The sequence below is a fragment of the Aureococcus anophagefferens genome (assembly GCF_000186865.1).
Source record: "Aureococcus anophagefferens unplaced genomic scaffold AURANscaffold_5, whole genome shotgun sequence".
Lineage (NCBI taxonomy): Eukaryota > Pelagophyceae > Pelagomonadales > Pelagomonadaceae > Aureococcus > Aureococcus anophagefferens.
In genome coordinates, this window is record NW_008705565.1 from 1,825,303 (window position 1) to 1,836,806 (window position 11,504).

An 11,504-nucleotide genomic window follows, 5' to 3' on the forward strand; every position below is an offset into this window, starting at 1 on the left:
GCGGCCCGCGGAACCCCCCATATAAGCTTACTAGCCGTCGTCGTAGTCCTCGACGTGGACGGAGCCGTCGTCCCACTCCCCGCCGCCGAGCGGCGGCATGGACGCGAGGGAGCCGTCGTCGTCGAGGGACCCCACGAGGGACCCGCCGTCGTTGAAGGCGCCCACGAGGGAGCTGCCCTCGAGCGACCCCGCGAGCGAGCCGTCGTCGAGGCCCGTGCGCAGCGCCGAGACCTCGGACGTGAGCGACGCGTCGTCGCGGTAGGCGCCGTGCGACGGGCCCGACCCCTCGGACGCGAGGGACCCGCCGCTGAGCGAGCCGTCGTCGAAGGGCCGCGTCCGCACCGTCGAGTCGTCGTCGCGCACCGCCGTGAGCGACCCGTCGTCGTTGAACGCCGCGGTCGCCTCGAAGGACCCCTCGAGGGACGCGAGCGCCGCGCCGACGGCGCCCGCCGCGTCCGCCGGCGGCTCCGGCATCGGCGACGGGGGCCGCGACCCGGATTGCGACTCGGGCGTGACGGCCGTCTCCCGCCGGAAGCCTCTCAGCAAATTCTTGACGGAGCCCGCGCTCTGGAAGAGGGGCGACAGCGGCGACTTGGGCGTCGTCGGCGTCTTCGGCGACTCGGGCTCGGCGAAGAGGTTCGACGTCGACGCGAAGAATCCCCGCGACGCGGCCTTGACGAGCTTCGAGGGCGACACGTCGCCGAGGCGGAAGCCCTTCTTCTTCTCCTTGAGCCCCGCGATGAGCGGCACGCCGGAGCCCGGCGCGACGTCCCGCCGCGCGCCGCCGAGCTGCGACGCGCGCCGCGCGCCGTCGTGCGCGACCCGCGACGCGCGCCGCGCGGCCGCGTGGAACGGCTTCGTGAGCCGTCTTAATTTCTCCTGGCGCAGGAGCCGCTCCCTCGTCTTCATCTCGGCGTCCTTGCGCTCGATCTCCTTGATGCGGTCGCGCCTAGCGGCGAACTTGTCGCGCCGCTCCTTCTCCTTCCGGTTCCGCTCCGCGACGAAGATGAGGCCGTGGTGCTTCGCCTCGAGGCGGGCGAGCACCTCCCGCTCGATCTTGTCCAAATTCTTCCGGTTCTGGAGGCCGACCATGCGCGTGTGGTCGTTCGTCTTCTTCATCTGCGTCGTCGCCGTCGCCTCGTCGACCTTCCGCTTCTCGAGGAGGAGGCGGATCGCGGGCGACTCCGTGGACTGCGTCGACATGCGCTGCGTGCGGTTGAAGAAGACCATGGCCCGCTCCCGCGACGTCAGCTCCGGCACGTCCTCGAAGACCTCGACCTCCTCGACCTTGGGCGCCGGGTCGAACGTCTCGTCGTCGAACTGCATCTTCTTCGCCTTGCCGCCGCCGCCCGCGATGAAGCCGAAGGCCGCCGCGCGCGCGGCGTTCTTGAACTTGGACTTGAGCTCCTTCTTCCGCCCGACCTTGCGCTTGATGTAGTTGCCCTCGCGCAGGTAGCGCGTCTGCACGTACTTGAGCTCGCCGATGGCCGGCGTGCCAGCGATGTCGCTCTCGGGGCTCAGCATCTCGCTCAGCAGGCCGCCCCGCACGAGGTCCGGGTGCTCGAGCACGTTCTCGAGGTAGGCGCGCCGGTGGACGATGCGCGCCGAGATCTTCTCGATGCTCCGCCCGTCCTTGACGATCCGCGCGCGCTGGCGGTCGCCGGGCCGCAGCCGCCCGCTGTTGTCCTGCTGGGCGGCCATGCGCGCCAGCGCGCTGCCGTGGTCCTCCATGGCGACGCGGCCGGTCTACCGGCCCGGCTCGGGGCTGCCGTCGGCGCGCGCGAGGCGGCCCATGAGCGCCCGCGGGCAGCCTCACCTCGCGACAGCGCCCTCGTCGACAGTTTCCGCCCACGTTACCGATGCACCGTTAACGTCAACGTTAGTGCCGTCTGCGAGAAGAGGCGCTTCGACCGGACGTCGTCGGGCGTCTGGAAGCGGATGACGTTCTCGTTGTGGGGCCGCGTCTCGTCGAGGCGCGGCCCCGGCGCGCCGAAGGACACGGTCGACGAGCCCGCGCCGCCCGAGCTCGGGCTCGCGAGGGAGGTCAGGGGCAGGTCCGGGTTCGCGAAGAGGGGCGTCGTGATGCCGAGGCGGTCGCCGTGGCGCGCGAGGGCCTCGGCGCCCGTGGCGAGGACCGCGTCCGTGTCGCGCAACAGGTGCGGCGCGGGCGTCCAGGGCTCGTCCCGGACGTCGCCCGCGGCCGCGCGCTCCTCGTCGCGCTCGCGCGCGGCGTCGAGGTCGGCGCTGTAGCGCGCCGTCGCGGCGTGGACCGACGGCGACCGCGCGACGATGGCCCTGAGCGCGTGGGACACCTTGCCGTGGATGTCGCGGCGGTCGCGGTCCTCGACGGACCGCGGCGGCCGCGGGTGGCGCGCGCCCGCGAGGACGTGCGTCGCGTCGTCGCGGGGATCTAAGCTCGGGAAGTCGAAGGCGTAGCGCTGGTCCGCCGCCGCCACGGGCGGGCCCAGCGCCGCCAGCAAGTTCCGGTGGCGCCGCGCCGCGCGCCGCGGGTCCCGGAGCACGCCGGGGGCGACGAAGTCGCGCTTGCGGCCCACGTAGACGGCGGCGAGATCCCGGAGCCGCGTCGGGTTCGGCGGCGGCACCGTGTCGTCGACGGACGACTCCGGGAACCGGAGCCGCGCGACGACGGGCAGCGCCGCGCCGTGGAGCTTCCGCTCCTTCGTCACCGTCGGGAAGGGCAGCAGCAGGGGCACGTCCTTGACGGCCCGCAGCGCCACGAGCGACGGCGGCGCGATGCCCTCCTTGCGCCGTAATTCCACGAGCTGGTCCGGCGGCAGCGGCTTCCCCCGCTCCGCGGCGAGCACCTCGCGGAACCGCTTCGGCAGGTCCTTGGAGAAGGACGCCCCGGGCCGCTTCGCCGCCGTCTCCGGGTCGTCGTCGGCGCCGAAGGCGTCGTCCTCGAGCTGGTCGAAGAGGCCCGGCGCGGAGAAGGAACCGAGCGCGCCCGTCACGGACAGCGACACGTCCATGCGGATCTTCCGCGCCTTCGCGGCCGCGTCCTCGGCCTCGTCCGGGTCCGCGGACATGGACACGGCGTTGGCCAAATCCAGCTCCTCGCCGTTCATGACCGCGCCCGCGTAGAAGGACGGGGGCACGCCGAGCGCGTTCATCGCGCCGGGCGGCTTGAGCCGCTCGGCCATCCAGGGCCGCAGCGTCTCGCCGTCGCCCTGGGCGAGCACGGCGCCGCAGGTCCAGAGCTTCCAGTAGCGGCCCTCGGGGATGTCCCGCGGGCCCCGGCCGAACTCCGCGGAGAGGCCCGTGGACGCGGACGCGTCGTCGCGCTTCCGGTCGTCGTCGAAGCTCACGGCGGAGACGGCGTCCCCGGCCGCGGCGTCGCCGCCCGGCGACGCCGGCGTCTCCGGCGGCGCGAGCCCCAGCTTCTTCTCCAGCCGCTCCTTGTCCTTGAGGGCCCGGTTCCGCAGCCGCCGCGCGCGGCACCGGTGGACCTTGCGCTCGTCGAGCCAGGCCATGCGCACCGTCGCGCAGTCGCTCAGCGCCCGCGCCTCGGCGGGGCGCCCGGAGAGGAGCTGGACGAAGAGCTGCCAGGGCACGGCCAGCGCGCGCACGAAGCCGCTCGCCTTCTTCTTCCCAGTCGCGACGTCGTAGTCGCCCGCGGCGATGTCGACGCCCGAGTCGTCGTCGTTGACGCCCGGTGCGATCGTCGCCTCGCCGAGGGCCGTGACCTTGCAGGGCTGGGACCCGCCGAGGATGCAGGGCACGTCGCCGACGAGCACGGGCGACGGCACGACCGCGAGCGTGACCGTGTCGTGGAACAAGCCCGACGCCATGGCCGCGACGACGCCCTCGTCGTCGTCGTCGTCGAGCTCGCGCCGCCGCTCGATGGCGACGGCGCCGCTGATGGTCAAATAGACCTCCGTGGGCTGCGCGCCCTCGTCGCAGAGCACCTCGCCGGCCTCGAACTCGCGCACCGCGGCGTGCGGCGCCAGGAAGCCGAGCCCCCGCGCGCGCAGGGCCAGCACCTCGCGCGGCGTCAGGTGGCCCGCCTTGCCCGGCGCCTCCGCCGGCGCCTGCGTCTCCCTCCAGAGGTTCTGCGCCGCGCGGCTGCTGAACGACAGGTACTCGGACCCCGGCGTGAACGACGCCGTGAAGCCGTGGCCCCAGGTCCAGTCCGGCCGCTCGACGCAGACGCCGTCGGCGCTGCGGTCCTTGCGCTCGCCGTCGGCGCCGAAGACGTAGGCGTCGTTGGACCGCTTCGAGGTGACGGAGTCGAGGTCGTGGTACGCGGGCGCGCGCGCCGCGCGCGCGGCGGCCTGGGCAGCACAAGGGTGATTCAACGTCACTTCAACGTGAGTGTTCCGCGCGCGCGCGTCACGAGAAAAATATCCACGCTTCGAGACCGTTCCGAGAGATGATCGCTCGTCCAAAAGTCAGCCGAAACGAGTGGAAAACGGCCGAGAAAGGAGCCTTTGAAGTTGGGAATTTCGCTCTCTTGTCCTGCCCTGGCCGCGGCCTCCTGGCGCTCGACCTCGCGCTCCTTGTCGCGCCGCAGCTTGCGCCAGCGCCGCGTCGCCTCCTTGAGCTCCTCCAAATCGAGCTCGCCGTCGTGGTTCTTGTCGAGCTGGTGGAAGGTCCGGAGCAGGAACTTCGAGAGGTCCGAGTTGTGGTTGCCGATGAGCGCCGCGTTGATCTCCGCGTGCGACAGCTTGCCGTTCTTCGCGAAGACGTCGAGGCGCGCGAGCACCTCCTCGGCGAGGACGCGGTCGTCGTCGTTGAGCGCGTCCTCCTCGTCCATCTCCTGCCGGAGCCGCTCGCGCTCCTCGGCCTCGTCGGCGAGGCGCCGCGCCTCCGCCTCCTCGAAGGACACCTCGGACGCCGTCATGGCCAGCGACGCGCCCTCGGGGTCGTGGGCGGGCTGCTCGTCGTCGTAGACCGGCGCCGTCGGGATGCGGGGCGCGTTGCCCGAGCCGCCGCTGAAGAACGTGTTTTCCTCCGCGCCGCGGCCGTCGTCGCTCCCGTCGTCGTCGCGGCCCCGGCCGGGGCTCGACGGCGGCGGCACGTTGACGAGCTCGCCGTCCGGCGGCATACCGTCCGTGAGGAAGGCGCCCTCGGCGGGCTCGGCGCTTTCTATCGGCGTCTCGCTCTTCTTCGGCGCGCTCGGGTCCTCCACCAGGCCGTACTTGGCCGCGCGCCGGAGCTCGCGCCGCAGGAACGCGGCCAGGATGTTCGCCTCGCTGCAGGCGTCCCGCAGCTCGACCTCGACGTCCTCGGGCACGGCCAGCGACCCGAAGGCGTGCGCGGACGGCCGCGTGTCCGACGTCAACGGCAGCGGCCGCGTGAGCTCGCCCTCGAGCATGGCCCGGTCCGCGTCGCGCGCGTCCTCGACGACGTCCTCGCTCACGGGCACGAGCTCGAGGCCCGCGTTCGGGTCCGGCGTCACGGTGGCCGCGCCGTTGAGGACGACGTAGACCGCGTCGGCGCGGCCGCCGCGCGCGGGCGCGAGCGCGTCCGCGTCGCCGCGCGGCACGCGGCAGAGCACGGCGTGGCGGCAGAGCTCGAGCTGGCTCAGCGGGTTGAGGCAGAGCCAGAAGCGCGACTCCGCCGCGAGGTGCGTCTGCGCGGACAGGTAGCGCCAGACCGCCGCGCGGTCCTCGGGCGCGATCTGCGCCGGCGCGATCGTCGTCGCCGCGTTGCCCGCCTGCGTCGGCCGCGAGTAGCCCTTCTTCACGGCCTCGATCTTGGCGTTGCTGAAGGCCCGCAGGAGCGCCTGGCGCGCGCCGTAGCGCAGGGCGAGGTGGCCCACGGCGCGCTCGGGGCCCAGGCGCTTGCCCAGGCGCTTGACCCGCCGCAGGGCCAGCGGCGTGTCCCGCGCCTGGCCGCCGTGCGGCGCCATCTTTTTATTGGTGTTGTGGCCTTTTTTCTGGCGGCGTCGATCAGCGCCGGCCGGCGCGGTCCGGCCGGCCCATCGCACCGTGAGCTAGCGCGGCGCCCTGGAGGTTTGATACTTGGTTGCTTGATGCGTAGTTGACGTTTTTGGCTGTGGCTAAAAAGCTCTCAGCCGCCGCCGCGCGCAGATCGCACGCCGCCATGGCCGCGCTGAGCGAGGAGGGCCTGTCCTTCGACGCCTGGTGCGCGAGCAAGGGGTCGCTCGTCGGAACGGCGGGCAGCGCCGCCGTGCTGACGCCGCTGGCGGCGCGTGAACTCTGGGACAGCCTCGCCGGCGGCGAGGACTGGCTCGACGCGCGGCGCCTGCGCGTCATCGACGCGACGCTCGCGCGCGACGTGAGGCGCGCGACGGCGTTCCAGTCGCTGCTGCGCGGGCGCAAGGACCGCGCGCGCGCGGCGAAGCCGACGCCGAGCGCGGCGCGGAACGAGCTCGCGCCGTTCAACCCGACGCCGCCGTCGGCCGTCGACGTCGCGCTCGACATGCTCGGCGTCGGCGCCGGCGACGTGCTCTACGACCTCGGCTGCGGCGACGGCCGCCTCGTCGTCGCCGCGGCCGCGCGCGGCGCACGCGCGGTGGGCGTCGAGCTCGACGCCAAGTTCGCCGACAAGGCGCGCGCGGCCGTCGACGCCGCGGGCGCGGGCGACCTCGCGACGGTGATCTGCGGCGACGCGCTGGCGGCGGACCTGGCGGACGCGACGAAGATCTTCGTCTACCTCGTCCCCTCGGGCCTGCGGACCATCGAGCCGACGCTCGCGGCCGCGCGGGACCGCGGCGTCGCCGTCGTCGCCTACACGTTCGCCGTGCCCGGCTGGACCCACGACGACAAGCGGACCGCCGGCGCCGACGCCATCCCCCTCTACCGCTACCCGGGCGCGAGAAGTTCAACATAATCTCGAAAGTTCTACGGGAAGTTCAACAACCGTCACAGTGACTGCTTTGATACATCACAAGATCCCAAGGCGGGGCTGCCGTCGCTGTGCTCTCTTCTTAGCGCGAGAGAGTCGATGGAGGCGTCGTCCGCAGCCGGCACCGGCGCCGCTGCGGCCAAGGCCTTGAGCCCGAGGAGTCAGAAGAAGCTCAACGGCGGCTCCGAGGACGAGGCGCAATCGTCGGCGGACGCGGGCGCCGGCGAGGATGGCGAGGACGCGCATCGAGCGTCCATCGTGCTCCAGTCGCGCATGCGCGGCAAGGCCGCGCGGAACCAGCTCCTCGTGTGCGACGACGACGACGGGGACGTCGTGGCCCCGGCGGGCCCGCCGAAGCTCGGCGGCGGCCGCCTGCGGCGCTCGTCCGGGTCGCGCCGAGACATCGACGTCGGCGACGCCGGCGGCAAGGTCAAGTTCCAGGTCTCCTACGGCTCGCTCGCGGAGGAGATCGAGGACGCGGAGGAGCAGGAGGCGGCGGAAAACGGCGAGGCCGCCGAGGTGGCCCCCGCGAAGCCGCCGCCGATGCTCGGCAAGCCCGGCGGCCTGCGGCGCTCGTCCGGGTCGCGAAGGGACATCGACGTCGAGGACCACAGCGGCAAGATCAAGTTCCAAGTGTCCTACGGCTCGCTCGCGGAGGAGATCGAGGACGCGGAGGAGCAGGAGGAGGCCGAGGCCGCCGCCGAGAAGCCGCCGGAGAGCCCGCGGCCCGGCGACCCGGCGCCGCCGCCGAGCGACCCGCCCGCGCCGCCGGCCGCGTGAACCACGCCCCTGTGTCCCGCAAAAATGCGGCGTAACATATTTTCGGAGTGGCGGCGAGGGTTCGAGCGCGGGAGGGACGCGTAAGGGGCCACTTTCCTTTCTCGCCGGCGCATGAACTACAGCGCCGGGGGGCTGGTCGCCGGCCGCGCGTGCGCGAGTGTCCCGCGCGAAGAGGGCATTACGGCTCGCGCGGGGCGACGGGCGGCGGGGGTCACTTTTTGGGCATGATGATGTCCATGTGCGTCTCCGCGCAGGGGACGGTGTAAAACGTGTAGTTCTGGCCGCAGCAGTCCGTCGCGGACACGGTCATGGCGTCGTTGTCGATCTTGATCGTCGACATGAACTCCTTGATCTGGCCGCCGCTCATCAGCGGGCAGTCGTCCGGCGGCTTCGGGACGCAGTCCTTGGGGTACCTGGGGGCCCGGCGGTGAGTCGCGGCGGCGCGGGCGCGCGGCCCGGGCGCGCGGCGGCGCGGGCGAGCGGCCCGGTCGCCCGGCGGCGCGGCGCGCGCCTCCCTGGGTTTCGTTTTCGACGCCGCCGGCGCGCTGCATCATGATGTCGAGCTGCTTCGCCATGGCAGCGAGACGATCGCCTGCGCGCGCGTCGGCGTCGGCGCGCGTCGGACGGGGTCGGTCGCGCGCGCGTCCCGCTCGCGTTTGAGCCCCAATTAGCTCCAGACGCCGCGCTCATGCGATCGATGCTCACGATTTCTGATGATTGCCACAAAGGTCGCTGAAGCAGTCAGCTTTGGCCACAGTCGCCGCCTCGAGGTAAAATCACCAGCAAAAAGTTGGCTGGCTGGCCGTCTCGCGCTAGAGAGATTTAAAGCAGGACCATGGCTCAGTACGGCGCGGCCCCGCGCCATCCGCCCCGACGCGCCCGCGCGCCTTTCCGCGGCGCCCGCGCACCCGGTCATCACCGCAGGCAAGACCTCCTACTGGGACGAGCGCTACACGAAGGATCCCGAGCCCTTTGACTGGTACCAGCGCTACTCGGGCATCCAGGCGCGGCGCGGCGCCGGGATGGAACGCGTCGCGGCGCGACGGCGGGTTTTCGGACATCGTCGAGGGCGCCTCGCTCGGCGGCCCGCGGCCGCGCCGGCGCGACCGCGCGAAACCCCCCCGCAGGAGCTCGTGCAAAAGTACATCAAGAAGGACGACTCGATCCTCATGGCCGGCTGCGGCAACTCGCGCCTCTCCGAGGACATGTTCGAGGACGGCTACGCGAACCTGAGCAACATCGACATCTCTCGAGTCGCGCGCGGCCGGCGCTCGAGGCGAGACGCCCCCCCCCGCGACGCGCGCGCCCCGCAGGTCATCGACCAGATGAGCGAGAAGTACAAGGACAAGCCCGCGCTCTCCTTCCAGCAGATGAACGTCTGCTCCCTCGAGTTCCCCGACGAGTCCTTCGACGCCGTCATCGCCAAGGGCGTCATGGACGCGATCCTCTGCGGCGAGGGCTCGACGGCGAACGTCGCGAAGATGTGCATGGAGGTGAGCCGCGTGCTCAAGCCCAACGGCATCTTCTTCGTCGTCTCCTACGGCGTCCCGGACAACCGCATGCAGTACCTCGAGAACGAGGACTACTCGTGGGTCGTCACGACGCACACGGTGCCCAAGCCGACGGTCTCCGCGACGGCCGTGCCGGACACCAAGGACGCCAACTCCGTCCACTACATCTACGTCTGCGCCAAGGGCGGCACCGCCGACGAGGCGTGAGCCCCGGTCCCCCCGTTTTTCCGCGGGCCGGCCGCCGGCCGGCCCGCGCGCCCCCCGCGCCGCGGCGCAGTTTTCCATACACACCTCGGTACTTTCCCTGTGCGCGCGCGGGCGGCGGGGTTCGCACTGGGCGGGGGCATGACCGGCCGGTGCGCGCGCGGATGTTCCGAGTGGGGCCCGAGAGTGAACTCGGGCTTTGGGGTCTGGGGTGGTAAAATTTAAACCAAACCGACTGGGGCGTACTCGGGGGGACCTCGGGTGACTTCCCCTGGGTCCCGGGCTAATTCCTGGCACCTACTTTCTGGGCCAGTCGGTCGGTCGGTCGGTCGTCGTCGTCGTCGTCGCCGCCGCCGCCGCCGCCGCCGCCGCCGCCGTCGTCGTCGTCGCGCGCGCGGGGGAGTTTCGAACCTAATTCAGTCGCAGGGCGACCGTAGACAGGTCATGAGTCGCCCCATGCCAGCTGTCACGCTATATGAACCCGGGGATGCAAAAATCGAGTGGGGGCGCGCCCCGCAGTCGCAGTGATCGACAGTCTCGCCGCGGAAGGCCGCCAGCAGGATTTTTTGCGCTCACGAACCCCCGTCGTCGCTGCCCGGCGCAGCACGCGCGCTTTTCGTGCACCACCTGGCGCAAAGCGGCGCGGCGCCGGCGCATCACATCATCGCAGCGTTATCCGTCGGTCGAAACGATGCAGTTTTGTACGATTTCGATGAGGTTTCCGATTACTACTTCAATAAATTAACCAAAGCGTTTGCTCTTGCTACGAGCCGCGGTCCTCACACTTAATTCACCGGCCGCGCTGAGCTTACGGCGCCCGCCGTCGGAAGCGGTTGGTGGTCCAAGTAAGCAAAATCTTACCGATGGCGACGCGCGGTGGAAAATTCCAGAGTGCTGGCGGGGACGAATGGGCAAATTTCTTAGAAAAATGTTCGCACTTAATTCGAGGGCCTGTTCCACGCGTCCAAACGCGTCGGTTCCTGAGGACTTGGAACAACGCGGGTTAACTTGTCCTCCCCGGAACCCCTCAGCTCAAGTCAGCTCCGAACGCCAGCAGCCTGAGCTACTACCCGTGGGCCGACGATGACGTACAAGGTAGAGAGCTGTACGTTGAAGTGGGTGAACTGTATCCATGGAGCACGGCAACTTGGCCGTCGCTGAGACTGTGAATAGTGGCAGCGCCGCCCAAGACGTGCCAGGGAGAGCGCTTGGCGCTGGCAGTGGCGCTCTCCGGCAGCCCCGCGGAGGCGGCGGCGTCATGGAGAGCTCGAAGAGCGAGCCGGCGCTCGTCACGGACAAGAAGGCGCGGAGCTCCATGGCGCGGGCCGGCGGGGCGGCGAAGCGGGCGTCGACGGTCGTGAAGCTGAGCAAGGGCGGCAAGAAGAAGTCGATGATCAAGAAGGGCGTGGCGGCGAGTAGCAACCGGCTCGCGAGCGGCCAGAGCAGCGAGCTCCGCGACGTCGGCGGCAACACGGAGAAGTCGCTGAGCGCGCTCGAGGGCCTCGTCGCGGGCGACGAGCCCGGCGGGCTCAACAGCGCCGAGGGCGCCATGCGGCTCCAGGCCATGATGCAGGGCGAGTCCATGAAGCTCGACAAGGGCAAGAAGCTCAAGTCCGAGTTCGGCGCCGTCGACGAGGGCCTGCTCGACGCGCTCAAGGCGGAGCCGGACGACCGGACCGACGACCACCTCAAGCTCATCGAGAAGCACTGCGCGTGGCACCCCATCTTCAAGGACATCAAGCCCATGCTGCGGCGCAAGATGTTCCGCTACCTGCGGGCCAAGTTCTTCAAGTTCGGCGAGGTCATCGTGCTCCAGGGCGACGAGGCCGCGAGTTTTTGTATTTGCTACCAGGGCTCCATGTCCGTGCATTTGTGGCAGGACCCGGCCAAGGTCAAGGAGATGCGCAAGGGCCGCGACAAGCTCATGGCGAAGCCCGTGGTGAGGGACAAGGGCGAGCTCCTCGAGCTGCTGCCGGACAAGGTGGGCACGCGCGTCGGCGTGCTCAAGCAGGGCAACTCGTTCGGCGAGAACGGCATGGACCCGTCGGGCAAGGCGAAGCGGTCCGCGACGGTGCTGAGCGTCGAGGAGGAGGCGGACACGATCTTGTTCGAGCTCTGCCGCCACGACGTCATGACCCAGGCGGCGCAGCAGCCCGCGCAGGCCGGCGTCTGCGGCTT

The 11,504-nt window shown here is 71.0% G+C and overlaps 1 protein-coding gene across 1 annotated transcript; it reads left to right on the top strand.

Annotated features, from left to right (window-relative positions):
• Nucleotides 1–8,534: 8,534 nt before the first annotated feature.
• Nucleotides 8,535–9,230, top strand: AURANDRAFT_5839 (hypothetical protein; the record flags this gene model as incomplete). Its single annotated transcript, XM_009036511.1, has 3 exons — nt 8,535–8,642; nt 8,766–8,864; nt 8,925–9,230. Coding segments are annotated over 3 exons (513 nt in total), but the record flags the coding sequence as incomplete, so codon positions are not given.
• Nucleotides 9,231–11,504: the final 2,274 nt, after the last annotated feature.